The 22,498-nt window shown below is 41.4% G+C and overlaps 1 protein-coding gene across 6 annotated transcripts in view; it reads right to left on the bottom strand.

The window, feature by feature from the left end:
* Positions 1-22,498, bottom strand: part of Tnik (TRAF2 and NCK interacting kinase) — a 386,642-nt gene that overhangs the window by 145,735 nt on the left and 218,409 nt on the right. For all 6 annotated transcript variants that reach the window (XM_040754595.1, XM_040754593.1, XM_040754589.1 and 3 more), the window contains exons 3-4: positions 20,200-20,256; positions 796-921 (exon numbers count right to left, since the gene is read on the bottom strand). In XM_040754595.1, coding sequence (XP_040610529.1) covers positions 796-921; positions 20,200-20,256 — 183 coding nt within the window. The remainder of the gene's footprint in view (positions 1-795; positions 922-20,199; positions 20,257-22,498) is intronic.

A 22,498-nucleotide genomic window follows, 5' to 3' on the forward strand; every position in this document is an offset into this window, starting at 1 on the left:
CACCTTTGCTTGAGGTCCTGCAAGGATATCAATTGCCCAGAGTTCAGTTAGAGCTTGCTTCAATTCTACCACACAGACCCTGGGGCAACTGATTATCCTCTCTGCAAATCTTAGTTGCATCATGTAAGAAATGAGATTGATGATACCTATCTCAGGGAATGAGAATGGCATGTAATTCATATACAAATGCAATAAAAGATTGTCCATAGATGAGGAGGAAGTGGGAATTAGCAAGCAGCTTTGGGCATGACCCATACTAATATAGATAAGAAAGGGTACTGAGACCACTGCTCAGTGCTTGCCACACATGCGTGGGGATCTGAGCTCAGATGTCAGTACCTGCATGGAAAAAAATTGGGCATGTAGTGGTTTTGCCTGTTAGGCCCAGCCCTGGGGTAGTGAGCAGACAGGTAGATCTCACAAGCTCCCTGGCCAGCCAGTATAGTTAAACCAGTGAGCTCCAGATACAGGGGGATACCTTGTTTAAAAACAACAGCAAGAACAGCAAACAAGGTGGAAACTAACAGAGGAAGGTACCTGATGTGACCTCTGACCTCACCATGTCTGTACATATATGTGTTCATGCAGAAACACATGTACATGGGCACCAATTAAATGAGTAAATTTATTTTTAAAAAGAAATAGAAGAAAGATTTAGAGATAATGAAAAGAAGGGAAGAAATCTTGGAAATACAATGTTATGAAAATCACAGGCTAAGTATTTCAAATGTAAAGTCACTCCATCAAATCTTGTCAGGGGATAAGAGAAATGCATGTTTGCATAGTGCTACATACCCATAGTTGGTCATCCATGCCTGGGGGGTTCTTCTTGATGAAAGCACCGTAGTATGTTGCAATGTTCCTGTGATGAGAATATTTCTTCAACATGTTAATTTCTTGTTTGATTTCTTCCTCTTCATCCTGTATTAGAACAATAAATAGTGGGTATGAAAATCAGGTTACTGGGAGAATTCCACTCAATACTATCGACAGCAATGATGTATTATCGGTCTTTTCTTTATCATTACGCTGTTAATGTTGCAACATAACACATTGATGACTCAAAACTGTCTTTTTTTGTATAGCTAACAGACAAACATGTCATTGGCTGGAGGGACAGAAGAAAGTCCATCGCTTCACCCGGAGGCTATCAGATAGACCTACAGACAGCTTCAGGGAAGCATTTCCTTCTGGTGCTCACTGATTACCACACCCACCTGGGGGAGGCTGAGGAAAAACGAAGAGAAAACACTGGTCTCAGATTTACATTTTTGTGAGGCTCAGGCTCTTTGAGGTGTCCTTTTATTGAAGTGCCTTGACTGAAGCCAATGAAAGTCAGACAGGAGAGAGGGCAAGGAGAGTTTCCGAGATCTGAAGAAGTTCACAAAGCGGGAGTCCTCGTCACCTCCAGGAAGCTCAACATCAAAGAAGGGGGAAGGCAGTGCAGACATAAAAGGACTCCAGAGAGGAAGTTTCCTGACGTCCAGGCTCATTCAGTTTCCACTTAGAGTCTACTGATTTGATCCTGGAGGCCACACGTGTTCACTCACAATCTGACCATGTGTGTGTGTACTCACAATCTGACCTTATATGTGTGCACTCACAATCTGACATTATGTGTGTGTGCACTCACAATCTGACTTTATATGTGTGCACTCACAATCTGACATTATGTGTGTTCACTCACAATCTGACCATGTGTGTGTTCACTCACAATCTGACCATGTGTGTGTGTTCACTCACAATCTGACATTATGTGTGTGTGCACTCACAATCTGACATTATCTGTGTACACTCACAATCTGACATTATGTGTGTGTGCACTCACAATCTGACATTATCTGTGTACACTCACAATCTGACATTGTGTGTGTGCACTCACAATCTGACATTATGTGTGTGTGCACTCACAATCTGACATTATGTGTGTGTGCACTCACAATCTGACATTATGTGTGTGTGCACTCACAATCTGACATTATGTGTGTGTGCTCTCCAGACAGACTGTCTGATGTAATGTGCACGTGCACGTCACAATCTGACATTGTGTGTGTGTGTGTGTGTGTATGTGTGCGCGCACACTTCAGTTTGACTGCAAAGCAGTGTTCCCTTCCTGAACTTGGTGGGATGTCTCTGCACCAGGGCAACTGAGACAGAGTGGTAAGCAAGGACTATGTTCAAAGGCAAGGTGTTACGTTATCTTGACTCAAGAAACCATGCCATGTTTCTCTGCACCTTTATCCTTCCATTTGTTAGCCTGCATGTGTAGCAATACAGGATCCTTCCAGAACTTCCTATGTGTGCTGTCTCCTTCCCTTTACATAACTTTTACATGTTAATACTGATGGTATTTTATTTCTACTCCCCAAGGATGGATGTCTTCCTTGATTCTCCAAGGCAATGTCAGAGCACCACCCCTAAGTCCTACCATGTCCCCATACGATTCCTCACACCGAAAGAGGGGTGTGTGTGTGTGTGTGTGTGTGAGAGAGAGAGAGAGAGAGAGAGAGAGAGAGAGAGAGAGAGAGAGAGAGAGAGAGAGACTGTGCTGTAACTGTACTGATACTTGGGTGTGTATTCCATAGACTTAACTCGTTTCTGCTTCAGACATCAAATCCAATGTCTCGTCCTAGAAGAGCCTCCTAATCTGCCTGTCTTGGTACTAGCCACCTAGATCATATGACCTTTCATAGCACCTAATCAGCTTGTCAACTCCTACCCATCCATCATCATCACAGACAGCTCGCCTGCATTTGTTCAGTGTTACATCCCCTGTACCAAGCAAAAAATTGTTTATGAGTGACTAAATGAGCAAATGCCTGCAAGTGGGCCAATGCTAAGCACAGCACTAGGAGTGTCCCAATGAATGGGTGACAGTGGAGGGAGCAGAGTGATGAAATGCTGCCATTACTCAACCATAAAACCAAAACCAAAGCCAAAACCACATTTACTGGGAGAAAGAAAACTAGAAATTTGAAAGCTTGCAACAAAAGCATGTGAGACGTCATGTAGCTTAACTAATAAAATGAGTAATCTCAAATTAGATCACAGAATTGGGTGCTGAGCTAAGGAGGTGCATGGCTCTAACAGTGAGAAGGGGGACCCAGGGAACGGAGCTGGGCTGGTGGCTGAGGCATGAGGTGGATGGTGCATTGCTGACCAAGGCATTCTTCCCTGAAGCTACTGCAAAGAGCCCGCTGCTTTAGTGCAGGCCTACAGAGAGAATGGCCTTTACAAACCCTCACGTTCTTGGGGGTCCTGGCATGCACCTCACTGTACCATGGTGGACATCAACTCTTTTAATTTTTTATGTAGGATGTGAGCCTCCTTTTACTTGGGGAGATGCTTTACAAGGAGGAACCATCCAGAGGGTACTGGTGGCTACTTCCACTAAGAAAGGAATTATGCAAACAATGAAAGCTATAGATCACTTTCCAGCTGCACCCGGCAGTCTCACTATAGGCAGCACTTGGAGCCAGGCGGGATCTACAAGTATTGCTGCCTGCCTCCTGGGACCTCCATAGGATCATGGGTGACAGATACGTCTGAAGAGGGCTTACCATGTCATTAAGAAAAGTTAAGCCACAGTGTCCTTCAGTACATAATCAAATCTCAAATAAATAGAACGGGAGGTGATAACAAGGTTTGCATCACTATATAAGGGTAAAATGAGCCAATTATGGCCATGAAGAAAGCATAAATATTGAGTTTATGGTGGGAACAACAAGATGGGTAGTTAGCACACATGTTAATTTTGGAATCTACCCTTTTTGAGCCACAAGACCTGAGAGAAGTGACTTACTGTTTCAGAACCTGGGTTTTTGCAACTACAAAAAATGCAGATATTACAAGTTGAGTTTTTGTGCTAACTAAATAAGGTACATGAAAGTTACATAGTGAGATACGAAATAAGCATGGTGGCTAGTTTTCTCAACAATGACAGCAAAATCAACAGATAAGAAGGTACTTGAATTTTAAGTTTAAGTGGCATTGTTTCCAAATACAATCATAGGCCTGGGGGTCATGGTTATGTTGTCCCAACACATAACCTTTATTTCAACCTTCTACAGCCTTGTATGTGATCATGCTATTTATCGTAGCTTCCAGGCTACAACTGACAAGGGCTCATACAACAATGCCGAAAGCACTTCATCCTCACAGCATGTCCCAGTGAGGTAAGGAGGCACAATATGTCCCAAAAGACAAAGAGAACAATTGAGGCAAAAACTAGATGCAAATGTTTGTTTTGTTGTTAGTTTTGTGTGTGTCAGTATGCACACTTGTGTGCATGTGTGTGGGGAGGTTGGAGGACACCCTTTGGTGTCATTCCATTGGCTCCACCCACCTTTTGTTTTTCCTGTGGGGTCTCTCACTGGCCTGGACTGTGGCAAACAGGCTAAGCTGCACAGTCAGCAAACCCTAAGGATACACCTACCTTTGCCCTCCAGCTTTGAGACTGCAGGCTACCACAATAACATGGGTACTGGGGATGAACATAGGTCCTCATGTTTGCAACGTAAGTGTTTTACTGACTGAACTATCCCCTCAGCCTTAAAATCAACAGTTTCAATTGGTGGGACACCTTCTATTTTGTAAATGAGCTACTCTTACATTTTAAACTATAAGCACAGGGGACAAACTCACCGACAAACTAACGGCCACTGGATCACACTGAAAATAAAATAATGGCACCAAACTGTCTCAGCTTTAAGAAAAGGGTAATATAATAAGCCGAGTCCATTACTTTACAAAGATCTATCACTTCAACCAGAAGACTTCAAAATCGAGTCTGACTCATTGTGCTAACTTCAGGCATGGCATTTAAACTCTCCCAGTGTCAGCTATTTTCAGCTTTGGATGTGAATAGCAAGCCTAGCTAAGCTGCTTCAGAAGTGATGAAGTGCCTGCTTGAAGATGGCTTTCCTATCAATGGACAAACCATGTGGCCCCATAGAATCAGAGGGAGCTATGCAGTGTGCAGCAATTACAGTAAACTGAAAAGAAATGAGCATGACATTTGGCTGCCCCTCCCCCCAGTCGAGAGGTCATTACTCTTCTCCCTGAAGCTGAACCTGGCAGGTAACGGGTATGGCCAATGGTATATTAACAAATGTGCTTTGGCAGAACCTTGAGGCTAGCCATCTTCAACAGCTTGCAGAGGGATATGGTACTAAGATGCAGCCAAAATCAGATTTATGTAATGTTCGCTGTGAGCCAGGAGCTATATGTGCACTATCTTAATATTCAAAGCATATCTACGCCATATTGTTATTTTCGTTATTGGTAGTTTTGATAGTGACGGCGGTAGTGGCAGTAGCAGTGATGATGGCAAGGATGTATGTGTGTGCTTATGCATGGGTGTGAGCATATTTGTGTCACCGTGCACATATAGAGGCTAGAGGAAAACTTTGTGGAGTGGTTCTCTCCTTCTTCCCTTGTATGGATTTCAGGGACTAAAGTTGGAGCCTTTACTCTCTGAGTCATCACACAGACCCTAATGCCATGTTCTTAATGACCCCAAGCAGCTCTGTGAAGGAGCTGTTTCTAAGGATTTGAGTTTACAAATGAGGTAAATAAGACGCAGAGGTTAAGTGACTGCCCCAGAGTACTCATTGTAAACATTAGGGCTCAGATTCATGTCTAGATTTGTCAGAAATCCAAAGCCAGTGATCTTAATTTTATATAGAAAACTTTCAGACTTGTGCAATTACCCATGCTGACTAAACCAAACCACTAAATAGAAAAAGCTTAGAAACATACTTCAGTTGGGTAGAGAACCTGACTATTTAGTTGGATCTCAGGGAATAATGGGAGATTTTAATATTGCATATTTATATTGCAAGGAAATGTTACTTAAGTATCTGTATATGGGGATTTTAAAATGGAGCCAATAAAATCTCCAATATTCTTGTTCTCTAAAACAAATACTTTTCTCAGTGTCTAAATCTCAACACATGAAACAAGAATAAAACTGTACCAAATCAATAGGGAAGTAAAAGTCACATGGATATATAAATCCCCAACAACCTAGGTTGTTGCCCAGAGAATAAGTTTCTCTCCACAAACTGACAGCAGGGCCCCATTGCTGGAGACAACATCCACACAACTCATTGAACATGGAGAAGTCTACCTGGTGCCTACATAGAGCCTTCTCTCCTATGTTCTAGTGTCTTTATTGCAGGAAGGTACTATGAAGGCTACCAAAAGAGAAATGTGAACACCAAGACAGCCACAAAACCTTTGATCTACAATCTGTCCTGCCTGTAAAATTTGCTAAGGCAATGATGACACAGAGCTTGTTGGAAGTGACTTACCAATGTCTGATTTGGCATAAGGCCCACCTCCATGAAATGTGTGGGTAACCAAAACCAAAGACCTAGGTAAAACCAAATACTACTTTAAAAAAACTAACAATAAAACAAGTCCTAATGATATTCTGCTATACTCATATATCAGGGCCTTACTCAGAGATGGGCTTACATCATCAGAGATGCTTCCTTATGCAACAGATGGGAAGAAATATAGAGATCTGCAACCAGACATTATGCAGAGTAAGAAAGACCTTGGGACACCCCGCAATAAGTGGGATGTCTCCATCAAATCCCAATCTCAGAGGAGGTCTAAAGAGTGCAAGAACCAGAAGAAATGGAGGACACCAGGAGAACAAGGTCCTCTAAGTCAACTAAGCAAAACTCATGTGAACTCAGAGAGACTGAAGCAGCAAACACTGAGCCTACATGGGTCTGCACCAGAGCCTCTGCATATGTAATATAGCTTTTGCCTTCATATTTTTATAGGATTTCCGAATGTGTGAATAAGTGGGTCTCTGATTTTTGGGGCACTTTTCCTTGTATTAATTTGCCTCATTAAACTTTGATGTGATGGTTTTATTTTAACTTACTATATTTGATATTGTTATGTTTTATTGTTGCCTCTTAGAAGCCTGTTACTTTCTAATAAAAGACAATAATGGAATGAATCTGGATGGGAGGGGAATTTGGAAGAGGAGATGATGGGGGATATCTTTCTGTATGCTGTGAATATATGCTTCTCTTATCTGTTGATGAATAAAGCTGCTTCAGCCAATGGACAGTCAGGATGTAGCCAGTCAGGAAATACAGGCAGGGCTACCAGACTAGGAGAATTCTGGGAAGAGGAACACAGAGGGTAGGTTGCCAGAGAGAGAGAGAGAGAGAGACACACCATGTGGCTACTGGGAAGGTAGTGCACTTGGGCTTTCTCTTGCAAGCCAAGACCACATAGAGATACATAGATTAATAGAAATGGGTTAATAATTAAGAGAGAGCTTGCCAATTGGATACCTAAGCCATAGGCCAAACAGATTATAATTAATATAAGCCTCTGTGTGTTCATTTGGGACCAAATGGCTGAGGGACCAGGTGGCACAGAAACTTACATCCACAAGTAGAGGGGGGACTATAATAAGGATGTTTGATATGAAAAAAGAACCTATTTTTAATAAAATTGGAAAAAGAAATGTAAAATTTAAATGGAATTGACAAATATTAGAGAGGACAATGTCCCAAGTAGAAGTCTTTCACCATCAAGTGAAACATTGGTCAAAGGGACCACACTGCAACCCCCAAACAATCCATGCTAGCACCAAAGGATATTGGTTGTCCTATAAACTCATGGTGAGGCCCTATTGGTGAAGACAACAGTTACATATTTTATTGAACACTGCAAAGTCAAACTGGTGCCTAACTAGAGTCTTCACCTCTACTGGCAAGTGTTCATGATACTGGAAGGTACTCTTCCAACTACCAGAGAGGAAAGGTAACCACTAACCTAGCTATGGGCTCCGTGATCTACAATGGTGACCTCCCTGCGTGATACACCTGTGCAATACTGGCATCAATTTTGTCCGAGTAACCAACCTCTATCTGACTGGATTTAAGCCCTAATTCAGGAGATAGAACCCTTGCCTGACACTGCTTGGCTAGCCAAGAACCTTAGACTACATAGTCCAAGGACCTAGGGGAAAACTAAATATTGTGATTTGCTAAAAGAACATAGCAATACAAGACTCCTAACAACATTCTGTTATATGCATAGGTCAGTGTCCTGTTCAGTCATCGTTAGAGAAGCTTCCTATCACAGTAGGTGGAAACTAATTCAGAGACCCACAGCTGGACAATGTGCAGAGAGTGAGAGACCTTGGAGCACTCAGTCATAAATGGGATGTCTTCATTAAAGCCTTCCCCTCAGAGCTCAGGGAATTATGTGGAAGAGTAGGTAGAAAGATGGTAAGAACCACATAAGATAGGATGGGTGATACCAAGGAAACAGTGTCTTCCAGACATAGAACTGATGTACAGATGAATTAACAGACACTGGAAGCATGCACAGGGTCTGCACAGGTTCAAGCCAGAGGGCTCCAGTGCTGAGCAAGGGAAATAAACATGGGCTCCAATCCTTAGCCAAGAAGCCATCTCCAACTGATGTCTGCTTGCAAAGGCAAAGTTATTTCTCTCCAATGGAGTCTCACTGGGTGTATTAACCACACTTAAGCAGTAGATGACCAGCACAAAATGAATTCATTTTTATAGACTTTCTATCTTACATCTATTTGGGATTTTTTTGTCTTACTGGTCTTTTTTTGTATATTATGGTTTCTGATTTTGTGTTTTTATTGGATGTGTGTATGTCTTGTGCTTTCTGTTTGTTATTGTTTTATTTTATTAAGTTTAGTTTTGTTTGCTTTCTAAAGAGAGAGAAAGAAGGTGTAGAGTTGGGTAGGTACAGAGGTGAGGGATCTGGGAGAAGTTGAGGGAGGGGAAACCATGATCAGAATAAATTATATGAAAAAATTATCTTTGACAACAACAATCAGGAAATGTAAAATTCAAAGTCAGGAAATTTAAAGTCTCATTGCCTTTAGTGTCTTACTATCCTTTTGTTTTGTTTCATATCCAAATATAGAAGAAAAATTTGCATTTCCTTAAATAGTTGCAAAAGATAAAGTTTATTTTTAAAATGTTTGCTTGGAAATTTCAGCAGAGTCTTCATACATAACAGTGTTCTGTGTATAAGTGGAACTACCTAGCATGCCAAAAAGGAGACTGGCATGCTACCTAACATGCAAAAAAGGAGTCTGGCACTTTTCAGTGTGTTCAAAGTTGATGTAGTTTGAGGGTTGCCTTTATTTATTAATATCAAAAATAAATTTTCATATAATATATCCTGAGTGAGGTTTTCTCTCCTTCATCTTCTTTCAGGTCCTTCCTATCTCCTCATCCATCCAATTCCACACCTTCTTTCTCTCTCTTTAGGAAATAAACAGGCAAACAAACCAGAATTTTAAAAAATACATAACAAAAAGTAACAAAGAGAAAGCACAAGAAACACACAAACAAATGCTTTCATGAGGATAAGTGGAAGTCAACTTCATTGGCACCAAGAAAACACAAGTTTGAGCTGCGTTCAAAGATCAAATGGCAGTGATGTCCCAGATGGAGAGAAGGAGAAAGCATGGGATATATGACTGGGAATGAACTTATTTTCTGAGAGAAAAAATTATGTTTTCCAAGGCCCTTATGCTGATGGGAGTATTGTGTATTGCTTCCTAACAGGGCCAACAGAATGCGAAGAAAAAGATGGGTAGTTGTCTGCAAAAGACACAAAAATGCCACTATGATCTACATGATTTCCAAGTGATTAGGTTTGATCCTCATCCTAACTATACGAAAAAAATCATTCTTTACATTTAGTGGTATAGCATAGAGAAGATAAGCAATGGTAGGCCCAGCATCTCCTAAAATATCTCAGCTAGGAGACATCTGATCAAGTGAGATTGATCATTTGTAGGTTTCCCCTTTCCATAGGTCTCTCTTAGCCCCTGCAGTGATGTCATTCATTTGGACATGTGGCTGACGTCCACAGGAAATGAGGTGACTTGTTTCCTCAAGTATCTTAGACCCACAGTTCAGCCGATGGCTATGGGAGTTGGAGTGAGTAGCCTTTTCTACATGTGGAAGCATGGCCATTGATCGTCATCTTCCCTTGGTTCTGGTAAAGCGGCTGCCAAGTTTTTTGTGATTTGCAATTTGGACTTCTGGTCCAGTTTTCTACTCTTTGTATTCTCTCTAGTCTCTTCTATTTGCACCTATGTTTTATTTTCTGAGGCACCGACTACATGCCAGGCTCTGCATTAGTCATCTATTAGTGGCTGCAGAGGAGGGCAGCACACTGTTCCTATTCCTGACTGGAAAGCTCTTTCCAGTCAGCAGATCTCAAATGAGAGAGGACGTTCCTAAAGAGAAACACAAGAGATTGAAGTCATTAAGAAAACAGCCAATAGTGCTGAAGAAAATAAACCACAAGGAACCCACAGAGCCCCAACTAGAGAGCCCCGAAAAGATGAAGAGCAGAAATAGCAGCCAGTGGAGTGTTGGCAGCACAGAGGAGGGTCGTGGAGCTATAAAAGGCCACATGTTGACTTTGAGGAACTTTCTTGAAGACATGGATCTGAACAGCCCTGGTGAAGGACTCCAAGCCTTGAAATTTCTGTATGTCAATTTCCTCATCTGCATACTTGTGAATACAAATAGAGAGCTAAGAGAAATAAATGACTGGAATTTTGATCAACTGCTAGGTTGTCAACAAATAAAAGGCACCATCAAATACAAATCATCATGCAAAAATGTTTTTAAAAATAAGTTTGTTTTCTTTTATAGTTTGGAGGTGTTTGACTCCAGGGACTGACTGTATATCTTCTCCTTTTCCATCACTCTGTCTTTCTGTTGTAAGAAATCTTTCTATGTGAGCATGCATACATGGCAAGCCCCAAATCAGCATGCAAGAATGTGTGGAGAGTCCTGGACTCACACAAAACACCAAAGGTGATCCGGACACACACAAGCCACCAATGGTGACCCGGACACACACAAGCCACCAAAGGTGTTCAGTCTGCACCAGTGATTAGGGCAGATGCTGATGTACACATGGAGTGGGCAGCTCAACTCCCTTTCTGGAGAAATGTTCCATATTTGTGCACGCAGTACAACCCCAAAGTCACATCATAGGAAAAGGTCTCAAAGGGAAAGGGCGTAATGGAGACAGAGGAATTTGTCTTTTCACTTTTAAAAGCTTTCATCATGTACTTTATTGAAATACTCTGCCTACTAAAGGCATCTGCCTTAACTACCCTAAAGAGGCTCTCAGTGCTCTCTATTGCAGGGAGCCTCAAAAGGGCTTTCTAGGTTTTCCAACCAAAGCCTTCCCTTACTGTGAATTTCACATAGCTGTCATTTTATCAAAGGGCATTTTCTGCCTGCCTAGTTAGTTTTGTCTTGAATTTCCCCTCAATATTTTGTGCACTTCTTAAAAGTGAATTGACCCTTTGACTAATGTTACCACTTAAGTGATGAGTCTTTTGAAGGTGCAGGAATATTAAGATTTTGGAAGGTTGTGTCCCTGTCAGTCTCTCAGTATTGACACCAAATATAGCAATTCATCCTTTCTCATCTGAGTGGGTGGTCTTGGTGTTCTATTTCTGAAATGTGACCCTGCTGTTTTTCTCGGATCCCATTGTGGTGCTTAACTTTGGAGAGAAGCATACTATTCATACCGAATGAGACTAGCAACCCAGCAGCTTAGGTGATCAAGCTAGGGCTAAGCAGAAGACGGTCACACATACTGACTAACTTAAGTATGACATGCAGCTCATGGGACAGGTCACTGTCCCACATACAAGAACAGAATTCCACTGCAAATTCTAAAACATTTTCCATGCTTATTTAACCCTGTCTTGGTCAGGAAGTTCTCACCAGGGATAATTAAAATCATGTTCAAGGATGTAATATGTATCATGCACTTCACATTACATACTATTTAGCCTCAAGCCAAGCTGTGTACCCACCTAATAAAGGAAACCCCTAAGTCTGAAGGCAATGCTCTGGTACCACCCCTCACATGCTATCCTATAAGACAACTATGGGAAATATGGGTAGACCGTGACTCCTGGATTCAAATTCCACCTCTGCCTTTTTTTAATCTGTTGAGTTTGGGTAACTTACTTAAGCTTTCCAGTTTTGATTTCTTATTTGTCAAATGAATATAACAATATCCCTTTGGGGGACTTTATTAAGCACATCAATGCTTGGCTCAAAGCAAGCACTCAGTGTTAGTCATTTTATTTTGCACTGGACCATTGTGCTTAATACAATATTAGTGCATTAGGCACTAATCACTCCATAGTATGTCCCCATTTTGAGAGAAAAGAACCAAATATATTTGGAACAGTATGTCCCCTTGACTCTATCCAACAACCTAAGATGAATTTTTATTTTATAGTTTGGTCATTTCAGCAAACATTTCCCGAGACCTTTGGCAATGTGTAAAGCATTCTACAGGGACTACTGGGGGGAAACCTCTATGGCAGCCTTCTGAAAGAGACGAGACTGGCCGCAGACTATATCTAGAAGGGTTCATAAAGGTAGAGGTGGGAATTCCAGGAAGCTCGACTTATACTGATCCTACAGGCAGGTGAAGCAGAGTTACCCTGCCGATCACATGCTCTGCTCTTCGTAGTGGCTCTGGCATTGCTTTGGGAAAGAGGTCAAGATACAAGAACTTCTCACCTCAGGTTTTAACAAGAGAAACCTTTTAACTCATGTATACATTGAGTTTTCCTCAGGACGATTTGATTGAAGTGGTGTTTTGGAAAAAAAAAAAACCTTAAAAACCCTATAAAGCCCTTATAGTATTTAATCCATTCATGATCTGAACCAATTTGTCCTTTTTATTTTTAAATTGTGTGTGTGCACACATGTGTATGTGTGGCATGCATATGTGTGTGCTTGTGTTTTTGCATGTGTGTATGTGTGAATGCATGCATGTGTGTGCACACATGTGTGTATATGTGCATGTGTGTGCACACACACGTGCACACATGATACAGGTGCTCTCAGAGTCAGATCCCTAGTCCCAGCATTACGGTCAGCTGTGAGCTGTCCAGCATGAGTGCTGGGAACCAAATGTGGGTCCTCTGCAAGAGGAGTATGAACTTCTAACCACTGAGGTATCTCTCGAGGACCTGTCCAGACTGATCTTGCATCAATCTCTTCTTGCTATTTTTAAATATCAAGACTAGATGGCACAAGTTCCAGAATATGCTGCCTCAGCCCTGGACACACTTTGCATCCTTGGCTGGGAGTCATTGCCTGTTTGATACACTGGGTTTATCTTCACATGACTGACGCCTCAAACATGACAGATAACTTGATTCATCAACTTTATAAGAACTTCATTTGCAAATAATTGGAGTAAGGTTATGCTACCATGAGGTCCTCTTCAAATGAATGCCCAACATTTTCATCTGTTAATGTTCAGTACCTGTCATAATGAGGTAGTGAATGTTTGTTAGATATACCAGTGAGAAAAGATTTACCCTAAATTAAACAGTAAATATCTTTATACATTAGTTGTAGACCTCTGGCTATGACGTTAAAAGAGTGTAAATAAAGGATGGTAGTAAATTGCATACCATTTTAATAACCATGCTACATTGAGCAAGGTACTTAATATGCTTGGGTTCCACATCTCCAAAACGGGACAAATTAAAATAACCTGTTTTTTAAAGTTATTGAGGGAATAAAACATATGTGTGTGTGTGTGTGTGTGTGAGAGAGAGAGAGAGAGAGAGAGAGAGAGAGAGAGAGAGAGAGAGAAAGAGAGGACATATATGAGTATATATACACATACAATCACATAATCATATATGAATACACAGAGCATTTAAAGCAATTTGGGGAAATTTGCATCAGTGTTAGCTACCAGCATTATTTCTTTGGGGCTGGAATACAAGAATGCAACTAGAGAGACATTAAAGGGCCAGATAAGTCTGAACATACTCTCTTTGATGCCATGACTTGAGCTATGGTGGTTGGATGTGAATGGAATTTCTGAATTTTGTCTATCCAACATCTTTCTTGCTGACTGCTCTACTCGTTCTCAAATTCCCCTTTGAGGAAGCAATCTGCCCTTTTTAGGGGACCTATGCTAATGAGGAAATAAGAATAGAAAATAGAGCCCAGAGACAGAACTCCCATCATACCATGTGTCTTTGTGGATCTCTCTCTGTCTCTCTGTCTCTCTGTCTCTCTGTCTCTCTCTCTCTCTCTTTCTGCTTTAATGTGCACAAGTTAGTAAATTCACTTTTCAGCTTCCTTTAGTGTCATGAGGACAGTAATACAACTCAAAATGCCTTGGTTAATGTAACCATGATTGGTCAGTTTAAAGGTGAAAGTTTAGTTTAGAAATTGTTATTATTTAATTACATCTTAGATGTGGTTTAGGCTGTCACCATAAAGGGATTAATTTACATGATTAGTTTTAACTCGAAAAGGGAACATTTATAATCAAAGATCTTGAGTTTCACCACACCTGGTGGCCAAAAAAAGTAGATACACAATCCTAGGAAATTAAGGCCAATCTTCGGTAGTGTGACATCTTTCTCTCTCTCTTTTTCCTTTTTCATTATTTTTTATTACATTTTTTTAGAAAAGAGCTTGCTTCATATGTCAATCCCAGCTCCCTCTCCCTCCCCTCCTCCCGCACCCCACACAATCCCTCCAGCCTCCCAGCCTATCCCCACTTCCTTCCACATAGGGGATATCCAAAGTCTGTCATTTCCCTCAGGGCAGGGTCCAGGCCCTCCCCCCCAAGAGTCCAGGTTGAGAGAGCATCCCTCTTTGTGTTATGGATACACGAAGTCCATTTGTATGCCAGGGATAAATACTGATCTACTACCCAGAGCCCCATAAATTGCCCAGGCCTCCTCACTGACTCTCACACTTAGAGGGTCTGGATTAGTCCCATGCTGGCATCCCAGCTGTTGGTCTGGGGTCCAAGAGCTTCCTCTTGTTCAGGTCAGCTGTCTCTGCTGGTTTTGCCAACCCATTCTTTGCCAATTTGCTCATTGCTCCTCTCTATATATCACTGGGTTCCATGGGTTCAGTTCAGTATTTAGCTGTGGGTGTTTGCCCCTGCTTCCATCAGTCATGGGATGAATGTTCTAGGATGGCATATAAGGTAGTCGTCAAGTTCATTATCAGGAATGGGCATTTAAGGTAGTCTCTCCACTATTGCTTAGCTTGCCAGTTGGTGTCATCCTTGTAGATCACTAGAGGTCTCACTGGTGCCAGATCTCTCTTCAAACCTATGACTCCCTCTATTATGGTATCTCTCATCCTGTTCTCCCCCTATTCTCCCCCCCAACTCAACCTTCCTGTTCCCCCATGATTACTCTCTCCTCCTCCCCCTCTCTTCTTCCCAACTCCCAGTCCCCCACCCCCTCCATGTTCCCAATCTTTCTCTCTTTTTAAAGAGCTATTTTTATTATTGACAAGCATGCATGCGTGTCTTCATGTGAGTACATGTATGTGAGTGCAGGTGTCCATGAAAGTCATGGGATGACATGGGATGTTCCCAGAGCTGGTGTTATAGGGAGCTATGAGTTGCCCATAATGTGAGTACAAGGAACCAAACTCGGATCCTCTGGAAGACCACTACATATGCTACTGTGGAGTTATCACTCCCTGTAGAAAGGAAAAAAACCAAAGGGAATTCTACAGCAGGCCTGGGAATCTGCATGTTTTGTGGACATCATAGAACTACTGAGGGGCCACTGACACTGGCAGTGTTCTATAACAAATACCACTCTCATGGGTCTAGGTCCTCTTAGCTCTTGTAGGTAAACTTAGAGGTTCAAATGCAGTGGTGAAGAAATTCTCACAAGGCAACGAAATGGAGGACATTTTTTAATGATTTAGGTAACCTAAAAGGACTCTGAAGACCAAAATGGAGTATAAGAAGCAGTCATTCTGAAGCCAATCTGGCAAATTCTGAGGTGTCTCAGTGCTAAAACTGGAAGGATATAGACTCTGCATTTGGTCCTCTTGTGACTGCTTTCTATAAAAGGAAGCAATATAGAATAAAACCAAGAATTTGAAAATTAATTTCAAGCTCGTGTCCTCATCAATTTCACTGCAATAAACTGTAGCCACTTTGCAGCAGGTCATAGAATACAATCAACAAAGACAGCCTTTGAGAACTCATCTCAGCTCTGAACAGAATAGCCATGAGCACAATTAAAATAATTGTTGAGGAGCATTTGCATTGGATTTCATAACACACAGACGACAGCGTGACGAAAGGGAATCGATTGCTTTCTGAGGGGAACACCAGAGTTTAACAGAGGGAAAGCTGTTGTCGACTGTGCCAGGCAGGGATGTGATAGGAAACACACTGGACTCTGTCTCAGACAGCGGGGCAACAGTAAACTCATGTCCTGCTGCACACCACATCTGCTTTTGTTGAGGGGAAGTGGTTAAATAAGAGTCAGTGCTGTGACTAAATCACACAAACGCAACCAGCTCTTCTAAAGGGTTCTCCAAGAGAACAGAACTCATATGCCATTAAGGACCTGCTTTATGTAATGGGTTGGCACATGCAGAATGGTGTTCTCTGTCTACCAGCCGTGGGGCAATTGACAGAAAAGCTGTAAAATCATTTCTCAAAGGGCTTTCTTGCCAACAGAAACCTAGTTGAGAAAGGCTAACTGGTATTCCTTAACCTGGAAATGCATATGCCAGGCTATGTAACTGAGTAGCACTTTTAAAAATGTTTTTAAATTTAAATTAGAAACAGGCTTGCTTCACATGTCAATCCCAGCTCCCTCTCCCACCCCTCCTCCCTTGCCCCTCCACCAGGCCCTCCAAACCCCCACCCAACCCCCACACCATTCCCCAGAGAGGATCCTTGGGGATCTCCAGAGGGACCTAGGCCCTTCCCCATGTGTCTAGGCTGAGAGAGCATCCCTCCATGTGGAATGGGCTCCCAAAGTTCATTCTTACAGCATGGTAAACACTGATCTACTACCCAAGGCCCCCAGAGATTGCCGAGGCCTCCTCACTGACACTACATTCAGGGGTTCTGGATCAATCCCCTGCTGGCCTCTCAGCCATCAGTCTGGGGTCCAAGATCTCCACCTTGTTTAGGTCAGCTGTCTTTATGGGTTTCACCAGCCCGGTCTTGACCCCTTTGCTAATCACTCCTCCCTCTCTGTCACTGGGTTCCAGGAGTTCAGTTCAGTGTTTAGCTGTGGGTGTCTGCCTCTGCTTCCATCAGTCACTGGATGAGGGTTCTAGGATGGCGAATAAGGTAGTCATCAATCTCATTATCAGGGAAAGGTTATTACGGTAGTCTCTCCGCTATTGCTTAGTTTGCCAGTTGGTGTCATCCTTTTAGATCTCTGGAAATCTCACTAATGTCAGCTCTCTCTTCAAACATTAATGATTCCCTCCATTATGGTATCTCTCATCCTTCTCGCCTCTATTCTTCCCCAGACTCAACCTTCCTGCTCCCCCATGTCTTCCTCTCCTCTCCTCTAGTCTTCTCTCCCTTTCTTTTTCACAGTTCCCTCTCCCCTCTCCCAAGGCTCCCAATCTGCTCAGGAGATCTTGCATCATTCATGTTTTAAAATTGCAAGCTAGGCATCCCAGCAGTACTAAGAGTGGAATAATTTAAAACCTCATCTGGAAAACTGGGAACAAGGAGAGTGATATTCATTGTCCTTAAGTCCCACTGTCACATCAACAAAAACTTTATGCACTCCCATCCATGAGGTCATTGAAACTCAGCTGTCACAGAGCCACACAACAAAACTCAATCCACAGTGTGTCAGACCACCTTAGATTCATTATAACCAGTAGTCAGTGAGACTCAAGTGAGACTCAAGGATAACAGCAAATCTGTGAAACAAAGTCTAATTCATTTTGTAGTTGGGGCTTTGTAAAAGCTTATATATTTATCATGAACTTCTAGATAGAGGCTTCCAATACCTGATTTTGATTTTTGTGTCATATTCTGCTAATTCACTATTACAATATTCACTGCTTCACCTATGACTTATAGGAGCTATATTTTCTTTCTTTTCTGGTGATTTTTCATAAGTATAAAATATATTTAGAGCATATACAGCCTAAACATTTCCCCTCCCATTCTTTCTGAACCCTCTTAGGAGCTATTTTTGTTTTCCTCTTTTAAAAACCAATTCAGTTAATTCATTGAGAATTTTATACAACACATTTTGATTATATTTGCCACAATTTCCCCCTTAACTCTTACCACATTCACGCTGACATTCCTACCCATCCCCACTTTTGTGTACTCTCCCTTCCCCAGAAACTATCAACTGTATATCCTCAAGGCAGGGGTAGGGACTCATGGACCCCTTTCCACAGAATCTGCATTTTTAACTAGACACATTGCTAGACATTCAAGAAGAAAAATTTTCATTGGGAGGAACTACTCTGTTCCTTATTTTTTTAGTGATGGATAAAATCCATGGTTATACCAAATTACAAAGTGACTCTCAAAGGCAGGGAGGCTATGAGTTAAAGTGACAAAGCAGAAGGATAAAAACATCTTCTGTTTCACCACATTTCTGCAAAACATCCCAATACTATTGTCTTTGTTCTCCCCTAGCTGCTGTCATAAATACTCTGATAAAAGCAAATTAGGAGAGATAGGTTTAGTGGAGGTCACAGTTCAAGGGTTCAGTCCACCATGACAAGAAAGTAAAGGTGGCAGGAGTCTGGAGAAGCTGGTGGCATGATATCCACAATCAGGACCAGAGAGTGATGAATGCATGCTGCTGCTCAGTTCTCTTTCTCTATTACACAGTCGAGGGTACCAGCCAGGGATTGGTGCCACCCACAGTGGGCAGGTCTTCTCGTCTCAACTAATACACCAAGGCAATGCCCATAGGCATGCTCACAGACCTGTCTCTCCAGAGAGTCTGGAATTTAATCAGTTTCACAATTAATACTAACCATTGTAATTTTCAACCTCTAGATTCTTTTTAGTATGATGGAAAAAAGACACCTCTTACCATGTCTAATCCTGTTTCAAATGGCCAAGCATAATGCTAATTTAAACAATCCATGTGCAGTTCTTAGTCAATGTTACTTAATCAACTAATTGATATCAAATATTTGAATTAGTTTACAACATTGAAATTGAAAGAATTACTAATTACAGTAAAAAGAAACACAAAACCACACAATTAGTAATAAACATTTTAGAGTGTCAATCAACTTAGGTAATATAATACAGGAACAAGATTCTTCTTTTATTAATTAAACTGTAGAGTTTAGTTTAGGGAGAAATTTAGATCAATAATAAAGAAGAAATGAAAAATAAATAATTAATACAATGTGTGATATTTATGGATATTGGTGAAGGGTTCTCTAGAGAGCCTTACAACATATACTTGTCAGAGACAACAGACTCCATCTAAAGGGAGCTTCATGTGCAGACAAACTGTGTATCCTTTTTATTTCTAAAAATCTGTTTCTTGGTTATTGACATCTTTGTGTGACTCTTTCATTTGATGACTGTTTATATTCAGTATTTTACTTCTGGCCAAATGGAGACTTTAGTCTTTTAGCTTTTATGTACAACATAAAAAGACAGACATCTTAGAAAAATTCCCAGGACAATGAAAATAATTAACATGTTTTTGATGTCCTATGAATCCTTTAAATCTGATTTCCATTTTACAATCTTAAAAAGTTATCAAAATATTTAAAATTAGGTCAAGCAAAAAGATTGAAAACATTAGACAGTATATAATGTAAAGTCTAAAGGAATATTAGACTGCTTTGACCATCCAGGCAGAAGTTTGGTTTAGAGCTGCTCTCTAATACACAGGAATTTGTGGGTGATTATTTGGTCAAAAATATTTTAGAAAATGTTCACATTAGTGTAGTATGGGGATTACAGGTATCCGAGATCTCTTCTGCTTCAGTGTTGGGCAGAAGAAGAGCAGTTAAGATCCACCTCTTCTTCGTAATCTCAGCGTTATACTTTTAATACTTTGGAGTCCTTGCTCTGCCTTCAAATGCAAATGTCCATGGTTATATTTATGTAAATTATTGGCACACATTATTCAGTCTAACAGCCTAAGGCAGTGTGTAGTATTGGATTTAATCATAGCGATTTATTGGCCTGCTTAGTCGGCTGCTAAAGATTCACATTTCTTCATGGGAATCACAAATGGGAAAGGATCTGGAATATTAGAAAGATCGCTTTTCTGGCAAATATTTTTTTCTGTCACTCACTTCTTTGTTACAACTATATAGCTAATAAGATGATGTGACAAAAATGCCTTACCCCTGTGACATCCATGACCTTAATGGCTGCAAGCTGTCCTGTTTTGACATGACGTCCCTGTAAGAAAGAAAAAAAGATAATTTTTAAAGATTTACTTGTGATGAATGTTAGTTTTCTGCTCTAACCACATAAAGACCAATGCCTAGATCAATGTTACAGCATGCCTGAAACCAGACAGACAAAAACATAGGTAGACAATAGAAACGTTTTCAAGATCTAATTCTAGTTAGTATTTGTTTTTAAACAGTCCTTGTTATGTCCTCTTTGCTACTTATCTTCACAGAGGGCATCAAGTAAATGAAATGGGAATGCTGGACAATTCGATTTTCTTTCTGTCAATAGTACTACACAAGGGCTGTATGTGTGGCAGATTCAGTCAGAAGTAGAGACCATCCTGGATGGAGGGAACAAGAAAATCTCAGAAAATAGGAACTGAAGAAACTTTCTTTCTGTTCTTAAAACATTTTGTATTTTGGGCTGAGAATATGGTTTAGTAGCAGAGCACTAGTCCAACACCTACAAGGTTTTAGGGTCAATCGTCAAGACTGAAAAAACATCAGCAAAATCACCTGGCTACAACTGCCATTGTCAGCTGGGCACTGCAAATGTGTGGGGCCAACACTTGGTGATGGGGAAGGGAGAAAAGGAATTACCACTTTCAACTCTTCATCCCCAGGAGTGTCTGAAGATTTATTTTTCACAATGACAGAGGGGAATATTCTACTGGGACTCAACACCCAAGACTGGGGACTCCTAACTTCCGAGTTAGAACAATCAAAGTCACAGCAGAAACGGCAGCCGCAGCACTCAGTTGATGTGTCCCAGCTAGCTGTCAGAGTCATGGAGGTCTGCTGCACTACTGTCTTCAGGGGAGACCCACAGCTACCTTTAATGACTGTCAACCACATCTACAGCAATGTTTCTCCTCTAAAGAACTAAAAGACAGAAGAGCACCTGTAGACAAACACATGGGGTCAATTTGACATCATCCAGCTAACCTATGCTAGAATTCTCTGAACATCCCCTTGGGCTGGGCAGAGGCAGTCCTTGTAAGTGGCTGATAGCACTCTCCAAGGGTTGGCCTTCTTTGTGCAAACAAGCTTGATAGAGACCCACTGGTTCTGACTTCACGGTCCAGCTGTTTGCAGTTCTCTAAACACTATTGTTTTTAGCCTCTGGAATGGTCTGTCTTCTAGGTCTTTGCATTCTTGATCCTGCAATATGTCTACATTTCCTATATTTAAGTAAATTATCACTTCTCCCCCTGTTAATCAAACCTCACCTCTGTGCTAACAAGGAACACATCCCTTTTCCACCATTGCTTGGTGTCCACTGTATCACCATTCTCTCTCCTGTCTCTTTTCCTTTCTCTCCTCTCTGGCACCCTTTGCAAAGCCACCCCTGGAATTAGACTTTACTCACATTTCCTCTGCTCAGGGTCTTGAGCATCGAAGTCTAGACACATTCTGAGTCCCTTTATCCCCATGGGAGTCTATGTGGTTCTTCTGCCAACAAAGAGCCTGGGACACTATGCATGAGGTTTTTAGCTCCTTCTGAAGCACAGAATCTTCTTTGAGTGAGTAATTTGTTACGAGGGTGCCCCAATGTCTAATTAAAGAGCAGCAGCTGGGGCAGAATAGAGCTACTCTACAGTGTGGTGCTGGCCTGAGGCCAGAGAACAGAGGGGAAAGCCACCCCTGCTAAATTTCACACAGAAGGCACTGGCAAGTTCTTGGTTTGAAGTCAATAAAAATAACTGCTTTTTTAAAAATTAAGAGTATATGAATTTTTGTGTCTTTATTCTTTTAGTGTCCCCTACGAATGTAGAAAACAAAATGACACCCCTACACTCACTTTGAATTCACCTTCAAGCTGAAGGAACAGCTTTTGATGGAGCTGACATATGACTGACACCACCTTGAGATGGCAGGCTAGGCTAAGCGAGAGTCTACACATGGAACAGTGAACAGCCTTGACTTAGGCCCAGGCATCCTCTCACTGGAGTAGGGAGGGTGCTGAGCTGTCAAACTCTGATGTTCAGGAAGGACCACAAAGGACCAGAGAGGACCCTGCTCAGCATGAGCTGCCTTTTACATCACTGGAGGATGTCAAAGCTGGTTACCATCTAGATTAAAGCAGACCTTCAGGGAATGGTTAGGAGCCAGTCGACTTCAAGATCATTAAAAACCCGAGGCACAGTAAGAATTGAGGCAGTTTTCAAAGAAGCCACATCATGAAAACAAGAGTAAATTAATAAGAACAGTCCCATACATATCCAAATAATCCTGTTCTTTTAGGG

Source organism: Mesocricetus auratus, unplaced genomic scaffold (genome assembly GCF_017639785.1).
Source record: "Mesocricetus auratus isolate SY011 unplaced genomic scaffold, BCM_Maur_2.0 Super-Scaffold_100011, whole genome shotgun sequence".
NCBI classification, from domain to species: Eukaryota; Metazoa; Chordata; class Mammalia; order Rodentia; family Cricetidae; genus Mesocricetus; species Mesocricetus auratus.